The 19,187-nt window shown below is 50.9% G+C and overlaps 3 protein-coding genes across 3 annotated transcripts; 1 reads left to right on the top strand and 2 right to left on the bottom strand.

The window, feature by feature from the left end:
- Window positions 1–120: 120 nt before the first annotated feature.
- On the bottom strand, window positions 121–1,029 carry CGGC5_v015023 (uncharacterized protein; the record flags this gene model as incomplete). The annotated part of the gene is made up of 4 exons (XM_032025342.1): window positions 121–467; window positions 522–749; window positions 825–864; window positions 976–1,029. 4 exons carry the CDS (start codon window positions 1,027–1,029, stop codon window positions 121–123), a joined length of 669 nt encoding a protein of 222 aa, XP_031878132.1.
- A 10,512-nt stretch (window positions 1,030–11,541) lies between these two features.
- Window positions 11,542–15,460, bottom strand: CGGC5_v015022 (uncharacterized protein; the record flags this gene model as incomplete). Its single annotated transcript, XM_032025341.1, has 2 exons — window positions 11,542–14,870; window positions 14,929–15,460. 2 exons carry the CDS (start codon window positions 15,458–15,460, stop codon window positions 11,542–11,544), a joined length of 3,861 nt encoding a protein of 1,286 aa, XP_031878131.1.
- Window positions 15,461–17,964: 2,504 nt separating this feature from the next.
- Window positions 17,965–18,983, top strand: CGGC5_v015021 (uncharacterized protein; the record flags this gene model as incomplete). Its single annotated transcript, XM_032025340.1, has 2 exons — window positions 17,965–18,152; window positions 18,755–18,983. The coding sequence occupies 2 exons, from the start codon at window positions 17,965–17,967 to the stop codon at window positions 18,981–18,983; spliced, it is 417 nt and encodes a 138-aa protein (XP_031878139.1).
- Window positions 18,984–19,187: the final 204 nt, after the last annotated feature.

Raw genomic sequence — 19,187 nt, 5'->3', positions numbered from 1 at the left:
CCAGAAGAACGCTGGATATAAGCGAATCAAGCACCCACATCGCTTCACCAAACCACCAACAGAAGCAGATCGACCGCGACAAGGAAAACCATTCATCCGCCTAGGAACACCGGAGAACAACTAGGAAACCTCGGAAGACCCCGCGTTCGGAGGAATACCCAAGTCCACAAAACCCGTACCCAGGGAAGACCAGTCCGACTCAGTCTGGGCCCCCCACAACGACAAATCCTCCATCACTCGGGACTCCTGAGCTTCCAGAGCACGCTCCTCGGCCTCCCATTCATCAACGGATTGCATTCCCCGACGAATCAAATCCGACCCACGCTCCTTCAAAAACCTCTTCTGTTTCCGAAGACGGGACAAACGACTCAGAGCAGCAGCAAGCTGAGTCTGCAGCACCTCCAACGCCTCCTCAGCCTCTTCCTCCTCCCGCTCCACTTTCTTTTGCTCATTAAAACAACGATTCACTATCAAGACAAGATCAGCGACACCAGGAAACACTAAGATGCCAAGGAACTCACGAGCATTTGCCACGTCACCACCGTCACAATTCGAAAAACCCCGCTTCACACACTCACCACAACGCTTCGAGTTGGTGAGGTCCATTCTGCACACTCGATTGTACTGAAAACAAGGGGAACAAGGCATTGCGTCGTAACCACGGTGATCGACCAGAGCACCAAGAGCCTTGCGATTGCGCTGAATCTGAGAACGACGAGTCTCACGAGAATCCGACTTCTGAACGCGACCTGACATGGTGTCAGCATCATGGATAAATCAGGAAGCACGATTGACGGGACCCCAACCTGGGACCAACGACCTACTTATGTTGGGTCTTGAGGACAAGACCTTTGGAGAGGGGACCTGATGTTACGACCCGATATGCAGGAATAACAGATAACCAACCCACTTAGGCAGCGGGCGGCTAGGACAGGACATTTGTACTGCAGGATCACGGGAACAACAGGGACTCACTCGGTAAACGGAAGAACTATGGTCCAAGTCACGTGACGATAAGATAACGATCATATTGGATCAATATGATCCAACACGACTTGGGGGCCGAACGATCATTCTGGATCAGAATGATCCAGATCGACCCAAGGTACAAAGGAACATGTTCGGAATTAGACTTGTATATAGTATGACCCTGAGCCTGGCTCATGGTCAGACTTCCATAGCTCTTCAGCAATCAACTTAGTATTCATCCTCACGGATACTCTCAGCTTACCTTCACTGCGACTTACTTGTTGAGCCTAAGACTGATCACCTTAGCCTCTGAAGACCGATCTACTACAGCCTACCACCTGCGACCCAGACCACGACCAAGTGTACTGTTATTACGTCTCAATCCCCAGCTTCTGTTAGCAGACCCTACTGTCGGATAGCTGACCGTAACAATCAGCTAGCACTCCACTTATTGTAACAGCTAGCCATACTAGCATATATGAGGGGGGGGGGCTTCTAGGGGGCCTTCTTAAGGAGCCTTCTTAAGGGACCTTTTTGAGGGACCTTCTTAAGGGCTTCTAAGGCTATAGATAGCCTCAAAATTACCCAATTAGGAAGTCTATATAACGTCACTTTATATAGCAGTTAACTTATTTTAATTATAAGTTAGGCAAGTAATTAAAAACGCTAGAAAAAAGAGCTAATTCAATAAGTCTGGGGGTCGAAATTAACTTAATTACACTCGCGAAGACGCTGGAGAGCAGGATGGAAGATCATCCAAACTTCGATCGATGGCGATGAGCATGACCCGAGCACGATTTATTATTGTCTTGCTTAACCTGCATCAGGACCATCTATCTATAGTCTGCGGAATAAACTGTGGGAAACCAACTCTAACACTCCTGGGCAGATATTTCCAAGCGGATTGTGCAGCCGATGATAGAATGGGAGGCTCAGACCCCGTCGGCGCCTTTTTCACTGAAGCTAACGCTTGGGGCAAACGCATTATAATCCAGTGGTACACCTCAATCCCTCAAGGAACTCGAGATGTGGAGACAAAGAATGCAAGATTGGCCCCTGGTTTATGTATGGCATCATCTTGTGGCAGCATCCTTACGTGTTCTGCATCCATTTCTTGTCGCTCAAAAGTCATCTTCGGCGACATTCTCGCCCCATTGTTGGCCCTCGAGCCCCGGGACAAATTCATTCATCCACGATGATGAAGTCGTCTGCAGCAGGAGCTACAGGTGTTTCTCGATAGTCCACCTGCGTCTAATGAGAAGCAAACCTGACGAAGAAGCTGGATTCCTTATTGGGGACATGCAATTACAGTAGATCTGTCCATCCCTTCGCTGGGATATAAGTTTTGAGCGAATGCTGCCGGAGCCACGACGAATTACAGTCTTGGGATGAAGTATCCCGTGCTCACTCAGCTCGGTGGTATGTTTCGGTGCACACCATAGCATCTCATACCATGACTACTCGCAGAGTCGACCTTCCACAGTGTTTGATCAGATGCTGAGCCCGAAAACGTTGGCGGCGGGGAGGAGCACATTCTGGACGCAGCATTCGGATTGTGCGTATCCAGTGCACCTCATACTCCGCTCGGACCCAGCATTGAGGTTGTAGAGGATTCTCGGCCACTGTTCAGACGAGGACATCAACCTTTCAATGGTGATCGAAGGCCGTACGTTGTGTGATTTACTGCATCAACCTCGAAGAAATACTCGTGGCGATCAAATTGACTACCATTCCGTTCCAAAGAGGAAAACTCTTTCCAGGGCCTTTCTTCTCAGCTGGTCTACCATATCATGCAATTGCTGGGCTTCAGCAATATTCACCTCCCCAACAAGGGCTGGCTATTCACTTGGCGTGGTCGCGAAAGCAAGAAGCTGGCTAATGTCTGATATCGCCTACATATTTGAACGGAACTGGGAAAGATAGGGAGCACAAGATGTGTGACTCTGGCTCAACATGAGGCTGCATGCGCGTTGAATATTTTGGTGGAATGCAGCACAGAGAAAACTAATTTGCGGCAAGCAATCCAGGCGTGTCGCAACACGCCGTCACCTCTGGGTTGTAGGCTGCAATTATGTATGCTTCTGCCGCCAGAAGAAATCGACCACGCGAATATCTGCTGCATGGCCGCTCGAGAGCATCTTCGTGGTTTTATACTACTCGGTAATACTATCAATCTTATCATGAACCTCAAGGTTGCTCGGACCCGAAGGTCTTGAAAAGACTGTTTTTCGGGTGTCTATGGAAACATCCAGAGCGCCACGAAGGCCGGCTTTGCCGTTAACAAGCGGTTTTGCCATCTCCTCCAAATCAACTTGCCACGACCTGTCTGGCTCTCTGCTGCCCAATCACAACTTCATCTCTTCCCGCATGCACTTCGGGTTCCCTCGGGTCCAGAGCTTTGGAAAAGACTTTGACAATTTCTGCAATTCCCAACAGCAGATGCTTTTGTAAACCTTTGGCCTACGAGGCTCAACTACCAATGAGATTGCCCGCTTACCGCAATCGTCGTATTTCTTAAATCACGGTATCTAACATGCTGTTGAAACCTCTTTTTTGAATCGCAAGACATCATAAAGTAAATCACAAGCTTATCCCGGGCCGACTCAGTTTCCCTAGCCGCCCTGGCCAACAGACCAGGAGGATTATTTGGCAAGGGTGCCGTCTCCCCAAGCTTATGTCGGGATCCCTGTCTCGCCGCTATTCTGACGCAGCCTTTACTTCATCCATAATCCATTTCAACTTCGACTTCGAAGTGGATTCTGAAAGTCATACAGCTCGGTGTTTTCGAGAAAACATCAACCCCGACTTATCTACCGTTACCTCGACGAACTGTGGTGGTTGATTGTCAAGGGGGAAAGATTTCATTCTCTCATGATATTGTCGTATTGAAGTATAATTCTTTTTACGTCATCTGCAGAAGCGACGGCACATTATAGTATCTATCGTAATGCGCTTTCATCCCTTGAACTTCTCCAGTCACAAGACCACACATGTTGAGTTAGAAATCACATGCCCGCCGCCGCAAAGGTTCGCCTATCTCTTCCTGGAGGCCAGTTATGCCTACCTTATAGCTCCTGTATTCATCGGTGCAATCGGCCTGCAGGTGTCTTTGTAGTGGAGATCATATGTTGAGCCCCGAAAGGAATGTATTGCCGAAGCATTGCATGCGGTCACTAGTACGCTGAACCCTGGACCACAATTAAGACAGCGGACAGAGTCATGACATCGCGCCAGTCGATTATTCCGCAACGCAGTTATTCTGCCTTTTCAGCACGCCTGCCAATGCTCGGGAAGCGTTCTGAGCCCTACAAGAAGGGCGTCGACGAGGACAAGCAGTTCAGCCCCGAATACCCCTTATATCCCATGGTCTGTCGAATCACACGGATATTGCCATTCGCAAGGAGCGCTTGATTTGCTATAGGCCGTCGTTTCATAAGGTCATACTAAGCCGGGACCAGGTAACGCGTCGATATCATGAGCTACAGCGGGTTGGTTTCGTTGTGAAAGAGGTCTTCAGCTTGGAATAGCCACAAACAGATCTACGGCCAGTTAACCACATGCTATCCGTATTCTCCATCAAGTGGCTCGCAATGGAAATCTGAAGAACTTCATATTATCAGGTGAAGATCAGCTAAAAGGAGATCCATGATGATGCCAACAGAGCTGTAAAAAGCGCAACTGGACGAATCTGCCATGAAGGCTCATGTCTACGGCCATGATTCGGAACCACGGGGGAGAGGCAATGGTTGAAATAACGTTGAAGATTCACTTTTTGCAGGCGGTCCTACAGATAACCTACCGGAAGTTGCCACACCTTAGCGAAGAGGTTGGGAGGGATATTGTCCTTCACTTCAGCGAATAACAAACTGTCGAGAGACATGGGCTAGGTCAAAAAGGCTTCGTTTGCGGAGGTTGACGAGACCAGCACGATGGAGATTCGTAATTGCCATGCTCTCGAAAGCAATCTCAACCTTGCCCCTTGCCTCTGTCAATTCCACGAAGTGGGTTCCAGAACAGCTGTGATGCTGGCTCACAGCTTACTGAAATAGCCACTTTCATCTTCACAAATTTTCAAAAGCGAGTCCTTCGTTATGCGACTTATCCGTTGTTGATATACCGCATCCGAACCCGACAAACTGCCAGACGCAATTATGATATCTTACAAGGTGTGGTCATCTGGGTACGTATACTGCGAAGCTACTGGACTGGGCACTGACCGAGGTGCTTTTACTGCTTTTTCCCCTACTGTGAAAACCCCTACTGGGTGGGCTCGAAACTTCCTCAACACAAGGTGTGGTCATCACACCAATTGAACTCAATTTGTTCTTCAACCTGTGTATTGACAAGCCGGGCTCCAAACGTTAACTTCGCCATCACCTCTACGTGGGGCCACACCATGGAGAAGTCATTCTATTTCATCCTCCGAGGGATCGTCTTCTTAGACCCCAGCCTCTCAGAAGTCAATCAACTAGAGGCAGATCTCGCCTCCGGGCCCTGCACGGCGTACCCGAAGTCTAGGTCCTCTGAGAACGATACTAATATTCAAATTCTTTCAGTACAGTCATGAATTGACGTTGAATTGTCTCGGCGATGGCATCAGCCTCATCTGGTTGGGCTTTCCGTCTTGCTCGAGATGGACAAGTTCCCCGTTTCGCTTCAGTGTCCCAGGCAGTAGACGTCAGGTTGGACTTCGACCCCGTCATGCCAGACCATTAGGCGAAGCATATCGAATCACCCGACGAGGGTGCAACGCATAGGTCCTGCGAGTACCCAGTAAGAGTAAATTACGAAATTGGAGACTCACAGGGACAATTGCTTGAGTTTGAAATGTCCTGAGTGCTTGGACATCTTCGACAACAACAAAACAATGAAGTACACAAGAGTTCCAAATTGCAATAACCTAGTGATAAGACGGTATATGGGAAGAGGAAGAAAGTAGTATCTAGGTCATCCTACGGATCCTCTCATACCAGAAATTATCTAAACGAACACAGAATAAGTATGGGAATGACGTCGCCTGCCGTCGGCCTCCCTGTCCCATTTGTGGGTGAGTTCAGAGTCTCCACGGACATGGAGCCGTTTGAAGAACATCGCCCTTCCCGAGGACACCGACTCCTCGATAGTGATTCAAATAAACTAGTGGTCCGGCGAAACTCAAAATCTTCGAGCATCTTCCCGATCATCCATCACCTTTTATTATTCTCCTTCGCCATCTTCAACCAACATCATACTTCATTGTAGCTGAAGTACAGGTAATGTCATCTCACGTGGCCTTTCCCGTGGTGTCTCTTGTTTTTAGTATTGAGAAGACTGCCGAGCAAGCACTATCGCGAACAGTGCTTCTCTTCAAGGCCGATTTATCGTCGAAATAACCTCTCTACTTTGGCAGCGCGCGCGAGAGGGTGATACACTATTAGAAGCAACACTTTTTCTTAAGTCAGTGAGCCAGGCATCATGTGTTATATCACTATTTACGAAAGCCTTAGGACAAAACGGTCAAGAATCTGCAAAGATCCTGCATCTTCTCAACGCCATGTTCATATATCGCATTTTCTTGGACCCTGAGACGTCGAACCCAAATTCGCCCCGGGCCCCGCAACGCAGTTGGTTGGCTACGGCTACCAATTAAATGCAGCAGGTGTTTCCGAGACCAGCATTCCCATAAGCTTATTGCTTTTCACCGAGAAAGAAATCATCGTGTCTTTCTCTAGGCTCGTCCAGCTTCGCGACGTTTTAGGCGCAAACCCAACACACAACGGAAGGCTCTAGACAAATTGGAATCCTAGAGTTGTATTGCGTCGTCAAGTATTGAAACGACCACTTAACATTTGTAGGCGCCCCGCAACGTCCACTTAATCGCAAAGCTGAGGAGAAGAATTAAGTTCTCGTTCTCAAGAAAAGACCCAAAGTTCTCCAGATCGCTAAAGTGAAGTTTCACAGAAGCTCGGAGACAATATATTGCCGTTGAGAATGTGTTCAAAGATAAGGGCCGGAGTACCTCTTGTCATCGTAACACTAAAGTTCGGGCCCAAGATGAGTATGGTCTGTTGGCAGACGACGGAGTAGCTCGCGATGATGAGGTTATGGTTACCTCTCTATTGCTCAGTGCATCTGGTGTCAACTACCATGATGCATGTCACCAAGGTCTCATCATTGAATAGCCCCAATCATGCCACTCAGACGCAGGCACTCGGTCATCTCTGGCGCCTAGGTCAGAAGCACGCGGCACACTGGCGAATCCTACTGGTTCAAGATATCTTAGATTCATTCTTGGAAACACGGAATTTGACGAAGGCTCCGGTGGCTGCTTGTGTCAATTGGAAAAAGTCAGACCGGATTACAATAAGAAACGCATTGCCCAAATCCTTGCCTTCGGCAATCCATGTCCCGGTCTCTGTATGACGATCAAGGAGACTGTCGAGATGAGCGGGCCAACGCAGAGCCCCGGGTCCCTGATAGACATTAGCTTTGGTGTTTGATCTTCTTTCGCAGAGGAGAAAGTAAATGCGGTATAACATTTGCGTCTGCTCCGGAGCTCAAATGGCACCTCCGTCTTCACTGCTCTTGCAGTAACTATACGGCAAAGAATCTCCCACTGGGCGCAGGATCCAGGAATGCCACCCACGGCTTGCGTTGACTTCGTTCGTAAAAGCTGAACGGGTCCCCAAAGTCCGAACTAATCAAGACTTCCACCCAAGTCGAAGATGACGATGGGGGTTGGTTTCCAATAACGGGCGACGCTCTGGGTGGCAGAAAAAGATGTGCGACAGCTGCAGTTGGGCCTGGATTATGGCCGAGGCCGAAGCCGACTACTCTGCTCGTCTGTGGCATGAGCTTTTCGGTGCGAAGACACGGGCCCTTGATGAATACTCCTCACCTAGGAGGTTACTGACCTGCCTTCCAATCAAAAAGCGGAAAGATAACGGTGGAACGGCCCGTTAGTCCCACCATCCATGCGAAGCGCCTTGGCCTTATAAAACGCAAATCGGGATCGCCTCATCCAGGTCATATTGTTTCAATACACCTTTTGACACTTCATTTTCTGGGACTTGCATTCGAGAAGTAGCTTCGGATCAGGTCAAGTCACCCCGCAGCAGTCAAGTTGTCTTGCACCACTGCCACAGCTTTGGGCGCCGTGCCTGCCTAGAGAGTGTGTCCCACTGTAGACATTTCTCCTCTTCATCCTTCGATAGATACACTTTTGTGGCGATGGAGATGGCTACCCAGCACTTTGCGACCGGCGCCAGTGTTTGCTGTGGAAAGCAAAGAGAGTTGGCATGACCCGCTGCAGTCTCAGCGAACTTCAGGAAGGTTCTGCCTCGAGGCTAGAGAGAATCTTGTCACTGCATCGTTGGAATCCATTCTCGAGCACAGCGGGCACGCATACCAATTTCTCTGGAAATTTTTGAATATGCGAGAAGACACCATTATATTAACGATGATCGATCTTGCTGAAAACCCTCGACAGGCCATTCAGAAAAGCCACTTCAACAGTATGCTGTGCCTGAAGCAACAAGGCAGATGGACTTGAACCTTGTCGGAAAAAGTAAACTCGACCATGGCCGCCCTTCAATCGAAAGCGGAAACGAAAAAAGAAAAGTCCCGGGCCCCTGGTGACCTCAAACTTGATGGTCGTTCGTAGAGCAAGAGTGGAAAACGAGTCGTAGAGTATGGACATCCCCTACCGCAAAGGGCAGCCAACTCAGGGGAAATCTGATTCCATCGGTTACCTAGCTGTACGATTCTCTAGGGCCTACGTTTGGTATTCAAATTCCTTCTTGTCCCGGCAGACTTCATGGCATCGATGCTGTTCCGCGCGAGAGAATATGCGTCGGAACAGTGGGGAGGGGAGGCATCAAGAGGTGCATTCGCCGGGATAACCTCCTCGCGGCCAAGTGCAGAATAGGTAACAACGATAATTCCCTTTAGTCCACCACGGAGAGGCTTCACCTGAGTTCATTTGTACATAGCCACATATTTATATACCTCGGGACCTAATACCGCATCCACGGGCCCTTTCCCAAGGGATGCGGTATCTTCAGCCACTAAACATACTCAGTTCAAAACCGTATGTCTAGGGTACGGTGACGACAGAGGTCGATATGGCCGTGAGAGCTGCCATTGGAAATGGGTGATTTCCGCATCAAGATCCGCGACAAAACGTGGGACTTACGTCTTTGCCCCAGGGCCGACGAGTACAATTGCGAAGAGACGTTCACAACGTACTCTTATGCAAAGCATCATGCAGACCAAAAGCACATAGGGTTTTGGTATTCTGCAGAGCAGAGCGGTGATAAAAATGTGTGAAGGTTGATGAAAGGCTGAAGAGGGAAACTAAAACGGGAGAAAGAAAGGCATAAATACTATCATAATATCTAAACACAGAAACAATACAAAACCAAACACTACCACAATAATGCAATATAATAACATGATTAAAGTCATAGAATGGGTGTGACTATTTCTCCAATGTCATCCAGAAAGATGGAACTTGATCCTTTACGTCATGCTGCATCAATAGCATGGACGTATGGCTACTTTTCATCCATTCAATCAGTGCCGTGTCAATCATGCAGGGCTCATGTAGAGGCTCATGCGTGTCAGCAACACTACTGCGTAGACAGGGATTGAATCCATCAACATTGCACTGCAATCTTAACCCCTCCCGAAGGAACATTGCAACTGAGGGCCATTCTTGGAATCCGATCCACTGTAAAAACGAAGCAACAAAGTCATCCAAACCCATGCTCGGGCTCCCATCTGATGATTCACATCATGTTCATCCTAGCATAATGGAGTGAGGACAAACAGGCCCTCTCGCCACGTAATTAGCCATGAAACCAAAAATAATAGAGACTGTGCCTTGAAATGGATTTCCGTGTTTGCCAAAATGACGTACCTTTCTGGAAGACCACGGATTTTGAGAATAAATAACACATCAAACATCATGACCGTCTTGCTCACTTCTCACAAAGGCTTCAAGAGCGACAGTAACTGTGTACGGTTTTTTTGCTTATGCTCATTTTCATCCAATCAATGCGCTTTTGATTTGTGCGCCGACTGGCGTGGGCCACATCTATGATCTACGCTGCATCTTCTTTTATTGCCTTTTTGATCTAAGGTTGTTGCACTGCATTCTTAACCTCCCCCGAGGGAAACCTTGCCGGGGTGGTCGACCAGTAGCTCATCGGCGCGTCTACGTAATATCTTCAGTGATCTCCTTCCACTGCATTTTTAACTGCCCTCGAAGGGATCTTTACCACTTATTGACTGGTTATTATTTCGTGTGTAATCGACTTAACTTGAAGCGTTTTTTGCACTGTACTTTTGTTACTGACTTTCTATGTACATACGGGTCATGTTCCCTAAATCTTTAGTCCCCTCTGAAAGTATCAACTTGTTATCAGACAACCGAGGATGGCCTTCGCGTGCTGCTCGCTAATCTAACTTCCATCTAGGCGGCATACGCTAGAACACTTCGTTCACTGCATTCTTAACCCCCTCTGAGGATATGTGCAGCACGCGACTACCAATAGCAGCCCCTGTACGGTTGCTTTGAGTTTCACTGCATTTTGAACCCCTCTCAAGGGCCTGCTCAAGTTGTGCAATAACCAATCACAGCTTTCATCATCCATTTGAAAAGTGTTCTAGTGTCATCTTCACTACATTTTTAATCCCTTCTGGGAACACTTATGCCATGGTACAACCGATAGTGGCCTTCATTCCCCCTTTGAGAAGTGTTCTAATTTTCACTGCATTTTTAACCGCCGTCGAGAACATGATTGTCCGACCTGGCGACCTACGCTCCCACACGTGTGCCCTTTCGTTACATGTCTGATGTTCATGCTCAATGCATTCAAACCAAACACGACCGAAAGGCCTGCAGGGCGGAGATGTCCACCGTAAGAACAAGCATTACAGGACAAGGCGGATAGCACGTATCTGAAAGCACTTGTGAGAGAAGCACATTGTAATTAGAGAGTTTGGAAATGTCATCGGCAAGCCTGGAATGAACACCCGCCAAACACTCTAAGCGCTCCGCCCAGTTCCCATGTACTTATTTCTCAAGGTATCATCCGTGAATCTCCTCGTCCACTAAGCCTTGCTCTTGGCTACCTTGATCTGCAAACCGCCGTTTTCGGCTAGTTGGGCAACATGGGCCGGAGGAGATAACTGCATACTACACTGCATTTTTAACCACTCGCGGGGGAAGAAGTCCCACCAGGTGCTGTCCACCAATCACCGAGTCACCTTACTTCTTCCACACTTTGAATCCTGCACCACGTCGTCATACTCATGCACTTCTCATTGGCATCATTGGTCACAAGAATCCCAGCCTACCCCAGCTCTTCGGCCATCAAACTCAGTCAGACTATGGTTCCTGCAGCAGCTGGCTTTCACTGCGTTTTAAGCCCCCCCTGACGAAGCCAGAAGACGGAAGCTTTCGCCGTAGGAAAAAACACCATAATGTGCAAAGGAACATTTGGACCAATGTTGGAATATCGCGTGCTGTATGTAGCCCTCCAGAATATTATGGTATGGAAAGTCGGGAGCAAACAGCAATCAATCACCCTATGCGCCATGCCCGTTTCCCATATAGTCATTCCCAAAGGTATCATAAGTAAGCCTCCTCAACCTCTCAATCTCATTCTCCGTAGCCTTCTTCGTCCCCTTCAACTCAAACCCGTCATCCCCGAGAACGCCAACCGTAAAGACCCGTGTTCCATCCCGCTTCTGGAACCATCCCATCTGAAAATTCACATTGGACATCTGTCCGTGGAGCTCCTCCTTCAGTAGCATGTGCGTCCCCGACGGTAGGTGGTCTGCGGCGTTGGATCCCCGCAGGAGACCGACCATGCTCTCGATACTGCTGAAGCCCTCGGGCGCTAAGCCCCTGGTGCCCATGTTGAACACACTCTCCCGAGATTTGAAGAGAATGGCAGCGAAGTTGAGGACGCCTGCCAAGCACAGGATCGCGACGATGATGTATGTGATCATTGGACTCTGCTTCAGTCGACGCCGGCCTGTGTCGATGACGACGGCATTAATGTCCGGGAGGGCTCCTGGCGCGCCAGACGATAGCGAGTCTTCATCAAGCCCCAGACGGCCCTCAACGTTCAATAGCTGGCCCTGGATAAAGCTGTACTTGTGATTCAGGCGCCTTAAAAGCTCTCCCACCTCCAAATCCCCTGCCCATGGCTTGACATATGATTGTATTTCGTTGTTCCTCACGTCCGCCAGGGTATCGTTGAGTTCCACCCGGCTTAGTCCCGCCTCCAAAGGAAGATCGATCGGGGGATCCCAGGTCCTCATGGTAGAAGGGTCGGTGATTGGCGGGTTATCCGCGTCGATGATGAACTCCCCATCTACATTGATCAAGTTCACCTCGGTGTCGACTTTGGCGACGGTGTAGTTGCATTTCCAGATCTCCAGGAACTCGAACCCTTTTATCATCGCCGAGTACTTGCCCCAATAGTACGTATGCGTCCTGACAGGAAAGTACTGTTCGTCCGTGAAGCCGCTTTCCGCTCGAAGGTTGCAGACACCGATTGTCTCTCGGAGGTTCTCGTGGGACCTCATGATCCCAGCGAAGTAATCGCCGACAATTCCCGCGTCGGACATCAGGTTGAAAACATTTGTCATGTTGGCGCTTGTCTGCTTGGAATTGCTGCAGGTAAAGGGTTCGGTTACCGTTGTCTGATAGTAATCCAGCCCGCTTTCTATCATGTTGTTCTTCAAAATGAAAGAATATTGGTCGTCGGGCAGCTTCTCGCAGTTGGACTTAGTTTGCGCGGCTGGAACGGTCATTTTCAGCGTCTTGTTCTGCGCGTCTTCAATACCGTCCAGACCGCCAAGAATTGGAAATACGAGATCGCCAAAGGTGTTGCGAGAGGAGCTGAAGTTGGTGCCCTCCGCTCGGCTCAGAAGACCAGCCAAGGCCATCCTGGTTACAGAATACTGAGCACTGTTGTTATCCGCTGCGCCCGGTTGAGTTCCGAACCAGGTTTGCTGCGTCAGTTGGAGGCTCGTCTGCTCTGGCACCGTCTCCACAGTAAAGAGGACGGCAAGCAGAGTTGTCAAGAAACCGCAAATAATAGCCAGGGTCTGCGCAAGTGTCAATGCCCAGATGCGACGACGGAAGGAGTGGTAAAGTGCCCGGATTCCAAGCATGTCGAGTAAGGAGCAGTCGACCTCCTCCACGCTGCATGGTCGAGAAGACAGACATGAAAGGAGTGCGAGGTTCCGATAAATATGATCGCATGAGCTAACATATCCAGAAACGATAAGGGCGACTGTAGCTGGTAGCGAAGTCCAAAGGAGGTGCCAGTAGCCGTCTTCATTCACATCGACGAATCCGTTAGATGTTTCGGACAGACGCAGTGTGTAGATGAGACCGGCTGCAAGGATGGCGACGAAGATGACGAAGGGCGCCCGAATCCAAAGCCTGAGAGCTGTCGGAGTGAATCTGCACCGTCTCCATACAGCAGAGATGTCGATAAGCGCCGAAGATTCAACGCCTTCGACGAATTTTGGATGATCGCGGAAGAAGATGAGATTGCCCACCATAGTTGCGGGATCTTGATGCCAGACAGCCGTGCGACGCCTGAAGCGTATGGCAACCAAGAAGGCGATGCAAGTACTCAGCGCGGATAGTACGATCATGACCACGCACACCAATTGGTTGACAATCAACTTGTCAGTCCTCTCCAGGAAAGCCCCATTATGCTTGAAATTGTCGGGTTCTCGAAGAAGATAGTGCCCCAAGAAGGGACCTAGCGTCTGCGTCAGGTTCTTTACGGAGTCGTATAAGTTGTCCGTGGTGATCAAGCTGGCGTCTCCTGAGTCGTAGTCATTGCCCCAGAATAACTGATTGGCTTTGAGGGGTCCGGCCGTGTTCGTTTTGTATGTGTCGGGCACAAAACGTCCTCCCATGTTTTCTGGGATCGACTTGTAGAGCAGCTTCCACGTGTCTGCCGCGACGATAGTCTTTGGCTGGTCTTCTAGCACGGTGATCTTTGGTATGATGCCGTCGTCCACGACCTCGACTTTTGATAACCAGGCAGTCGGCGAGCACAGTACAGCAGCGCCGTCCGTGAGGTACATCCTTGAGGAGTTGGTTGCCGATCTATCGAAGCGACCCATCCAGAACACGAACTGCGGACTTTGGTCGGGCAGGTTGCGGCATGGTCGCCTGGGAGAAAGAGTCCCATTTACGGTGCCCCAGGCCTCCCAAGAGCGGCCACTGTGGATGCTTGGCTGCGGAACCTCGTAGTTGATGACCGGTATCTCAGCATCGCAGCCTTCGAACGTGAGATTCACACCAACGGTGGTGACGATATCTCCATCTTTTCCTTCACTGTAGGTTGTGTTCCATGTTGAGTGGCTCTGCATCTTCAAGCACTGCATGTCCGAGAAAAAACCATCCACAACAGCCGTCATTGGTGACTCGGAGGTTCCTCTGGCAGTGCCGTTTACTTCCCGGAATGTCTGGTACGCGGCTGTTTTGCTGACCCCAAAGGGATACAGCATGTCGAAATCCTTCATCGCTCGAGCCGCATAGTAAGGTGTGGTGTCGTCGGTGTCATCTAGATAGCCCACGTTGAAGGAGTCGAGGACATCCGTGGTGATGTTGCTTGGTATCTCAACCGTCGCAAGGCCATACAGCGCAGGTGCCATGATGATTTGGGCTTTGAGAATAAAACCAATCGTCGTGGTCAGAAACACAAGATAGTGTTTGTGCTGCAGAGACTGGATCAGGGCCACGAATGACGACATCGCTGTGTAGTCGAGCGCGTAGCCGTCTTTGCCCAGGGGCATGTTTTGGCGCATTGCAATCCACGGCATATACCGCATAGCCTGCAGTTCCACTCGTGCCCATGAAACAGCAAGAAGGGCGATAGCTTGCCAAAAGTCAGTTTCTCGAACAACGTCCTGAGGTGCTGGTGATGAGGCGCTTACCTGCAACGGGCCCGATTCGCCAGACGTAGACCAAATTCGCCTGAGTCTTGACGAGGCCATCATGTTGATTGCTATACCGCATCATGAACACCAGGCCTGCCGTCATGAGGAGGAAGAAGACGGCAAAGGTACCGACAGACTGAGGTCGCAGCCATTTGGGTCTCCAGGTTACGCTGCGGTGAAGTTTGCCCTTCTCGGCTTCGTTTCCATCACTGACACTAATGGCACGAGTCCTCGGCTCATCGTATTTCGTCTCGGGCAGCTTCTCGCTGTTTTGTCCAGGCGGACTCGCCGGCGATTCTTTTGGCGATTCCTGACGAAGGACAGTGAACTGCTCCTCGTCACCTGTTCCGTACTCTCTCGTCGGCGGCCTCGAGTATGTGTCGATGGTCAGGCCATGTGTCGACTGGGCAAAGACGGCCAACTCCTCGGCAGTCGGTACGACCGTCTTCGCGATTGGTTTCCGAGGGATCGAGTATCTCTTGACTGTGTTCCCACTCAAGGCTCGGTGCCCGGCGGCGATTGTATCCATGATCCTAGCTCCTCAATCTCGACCGTTGGCGGGAAGGAAGGATTTCCATCTGGCAGATGAGACAAGAAGGCACAGCAACAGCTTTCGTTTCTTTTGGTGGCACAGCGTCCCGCGCCGGAGGAGCGGCTAAGATTCTTTTGTAGCATGCCGGCGGTCTGTTCCTGCAGCAAGGCTAGATGTAGTCGAGTCGTTTGTGTGGGTGGACCGCTTGCGCGAAAGATAATTAAGCGCCCGCGATCAGGTTTGAAACGCAGTTTGGGGGCTGTGATGATGGAACAGAGAACCAACACACAGTGCGGCCAGGCAGTGGCCCGCTCTCCGTGGGACGGCTGCAAGGCTGGGTGCATGCAGTGGCAGGGGCCAAATGCTACTCGACGTTGGTGTTGCAGGGTATCTGTACGAGACGATGAGGCAGGTGAGCGGCGCAGTCAGAAAATAGTGAGAGTTGAGTTGTTGGTGCACAGTGCCTGAAGACGATGTCGCGACATTGACGAAAGAGGAATGGGCCGGCCCCGCGACGATCGGATGCTGTGCTGGGTGAGCAAGGCTGGTGAAGCGAAATGAGAGGAAATGTTTGGGGACTTTGCAGCCTGGACAGACAAGGCTTGTGAGAGCGGTTGGAGTATCCGTACCTATCGTGCCTAGATGGCTACGACCTGCCCGGTTGGGATGGGGAGGCTGACAGCGGAGATTGGATCCGGGGCGCGCAGATTTTGCAAGGCAATTGACGATGTTTGGTTGAGGAAGGAGAGATGAGAGCTTCCAAGGAAAGCACGAGCAATATTTCTGGCAGCATACGCATGGGAAGGCACGGTGCGGGCCGGAGCCCCGGCCTCCACCAGCCCGGCGGTGCGGATTCTACGGCGTTTGCAGCTCGGCGCCACGGCCCCACCAGGGAGGCCGATTTCCAGGTGAAGGGTAAGGCACTCCCAGCTGCTGCCGCTGGGCCAGAGGGCAGTGCGACGATCTCATCGGCGCATGAGGCGGCATCTGGCAGAACTGCCAAGTATGTAGAGACGACTCGAGTCTGGTCTCACAGCGGATGAACGGTCTTCGTTGCCTGTTTCTCCGAGGCAAGCATGCGGCGCAGCGGCTGCGGTGGAGGTTGCCCGCATGACCTGAGCAAGCACACTGAACACTCCACAAAGCCGGTGCCGGATCTGGCAGTGACATGTTCCGTTTCTACTGCGTACATAGTATGCCTTACCTAGATGATCATAGAAAGCAAGCCATCAGTCGGAAAAAAGGGCAACAAACAATGTCGATGCCAACCCAGCCGAATTCCCCATCGCTAGTCAAGCTGATTTGGCTGCTGCAATACCCCTCGTCAATCACAGCATCATCCTTCCACTTTTTCCCAGTAACCAGGCCTGGACCGGCCTTACAGTGGACTCGTGCAGTGGACCAACGGCGCAGTACAGCGAGCCCCCATGCAAAGACCCTTCATGGGTAAACAGCAGCTTAATGGGCTCTAGCTTGCCGGTTCGCGAGGGCCGCCAACCGGCAGGGGCGGCGCCACCCAATTTGAAGCCAGCGATAAGGACACGTGGAGCGCCGATAAGACACGCGACCGGGTCTCAGCGCTTAACAATAAAACCTGGCCGCCACTTTTTTCTTTTTTGTGTGTTTCTCGTCGGATTGATTGACTGCTTATTACGCCTTCTTAAGAAGTTCTTTATCTGCAGCGCCAGGACATGGTGTTGCATAATTTGGGTAATCAACATTAACCATAATCCCCAAGCGCGGCATTGACGGCAGACCTGGTCGGTGGTCACTTGCACTTTCCCGTCCAACTTTCCACCTTTACCCTTACCCCCTTCCCTTTCCTCGTCATCTCGTCTGGTCTGGTCTGGTCTGGGTCAGTGGTCAGTCACATCATCAGCTGGACCTTTAGCTGGATTCAATCAGCAGGCCCCCATCCATTGTGTGTCGCAGCTGCCAGCCCGCCCCCATCCGTTCGTCTCTCTGGCCCCAGCCCAGCCCTCCTCCTCCTCCTCTTTCGTTTGCTCCCCTCCACCTCCCCCTCCCCCTCGTCTCTTTCTCCCCCTCTCTCCCAGCCTGTCATCACCCTCGTCACCCTCGTCGCCCTTGCGCCTGCTGCATCACACAACCCAGGCAAGGAGACAGACACAAAGATTGAGCGCAGAACACCAACGCAAACAACGCTAAACAGCACCAACACGCAGCGCTGGCCAGTCCGTGTCACACCGCCACCTGCGCTCGCTCACACGCCTTTGCGCCGTATCCGCACCCAACACCACGAATTTCCACCCTCGCGCTGCACTCTACTGCACCTCCAGCGCCGTCCAGACCGTCGGCTCCAGATTTCTCGCCAGCCTGTCCAGTCATCGCTCATCGTCGCCCCAATCCTGTTTCCTCTCCCGCCACCGCTCATCCAGCGCACTCGCCAACCTTGCCAGAAACCCACACCATCGCAGCCCGATTTGCTCCCAGAATCCAGGAACCAGTTCACTAGGAGAAAAAATAGACCAGCAAGGAAAAAAATGGCCTCCATCGTCACGGACTTCTTCGACGCCCTCTGGGACTTTAATACCCACGTCACCCTCTTTGGGCGCATGATGTTCCTCTGGTCCTTTGTCCTTCTCGGTCTCATCATTGCTGCCCAGGTTTCCCAGTACGGCGAGCCTGACCATACCAGAATTCAGTGGGTGCGCTTGACTGACGAGTCTCGGTAAGTCTGTCTTTGGTTGTCTTGTCTTGCTTTTTCTGCTTTCCCTTCCCTTCGAAATCACCACCTCGTGTCTCGTGCCTTTTCGTCTGTATCACATCCAAATGTCCCTTCCCATCAACCCATGCACCATCACCCGCAACACAACACGCACTACACATCGGCTCTTCTCTCCGGGCGTCTGAACTCCGTCTGAACTCGTCCCATCCATCCATCCCTTCTTTCCGCCCTGCCTAACATAACCTACACCTACCTGGCTCTACCCTCCACGCCCACCGTTTCAACCCGCGCCTCGCATTGCATTGCATTTCTTTGTCTCTTTTGTCCCGCCCGCCGCCAGCGGGAAATCCGTGCGTCAACCGCAAAAAGCCCGTTCCCTCCCCGCCATGGATCTTCCATACCGCAAGGTTTCACCGTCTCCGCAATTCCGAGTCTCCTATTTTAGCAAAAGGGACACTTTGTTTGATGACATGCCACGGCTTATGGGGCACCCGCAAATAAGCAAAAAACACTCCCCCATGCGCTTTGTTTTCATATAAAGACTATTGGACGGCACCTCCTTCTGGACTTTTGCTAATCTCCTCTCGTCTTCATGCGCCCTACAGTCCTTACTGGTATACCTTTTACGTTCTCGAAGCCTTCCTCTTCGTCTCCGGCGGATACCCAATGCTTCACGAAAAGATGTCAATGTACCTTGGTACTGGCTACGAGGATCAGATACTCAACGCCATTTGGATCGGTCTCCTCAGCGTCGAGGCCCTCATGGTTGCCGGCGTCACCGTCCTCTCCATCTCCCGCAAGTTCAAGTCCCCGCCCAAGCAGAAGACGAACTGAAAAGCCCGTGACGTCTTCTCCGACGCCTTTATTTTTTGTTGCACAACTCGAAAAAAGAAAGAAAGAAAGATACCCCCACGATGTTGCCAGTTACTGCATCAGCCTCGGCGGCCGCCTTCAATATACTTCATTTTACGCGCATGCATTTACACTCTTCTCCTCCGATCGTCATCCCCGAGTGACCTTTTTTACCGTACCAACCGA

This window comes from Colletotrichum fructicola (genome assembly GCF_000319635.2).
Source record: "Colletotrichum fructicola Nara gc5 chromosome Unknown KSG_Nara_v1_contig09, whole genome shotgun sequence".
Lineage (NCBI taxonomy): Eukaryota > Fungi > Ascomycota > Sordariomycetes > Glomerellales > Glomerellaceae > Colletotrichum > Colletotrichum fructicola.
The sequence above is the reverse complement of the archived record's forward strand: the minus strand, read 5'-3'. Positions and strand labels throughout refer to the sequence as shown.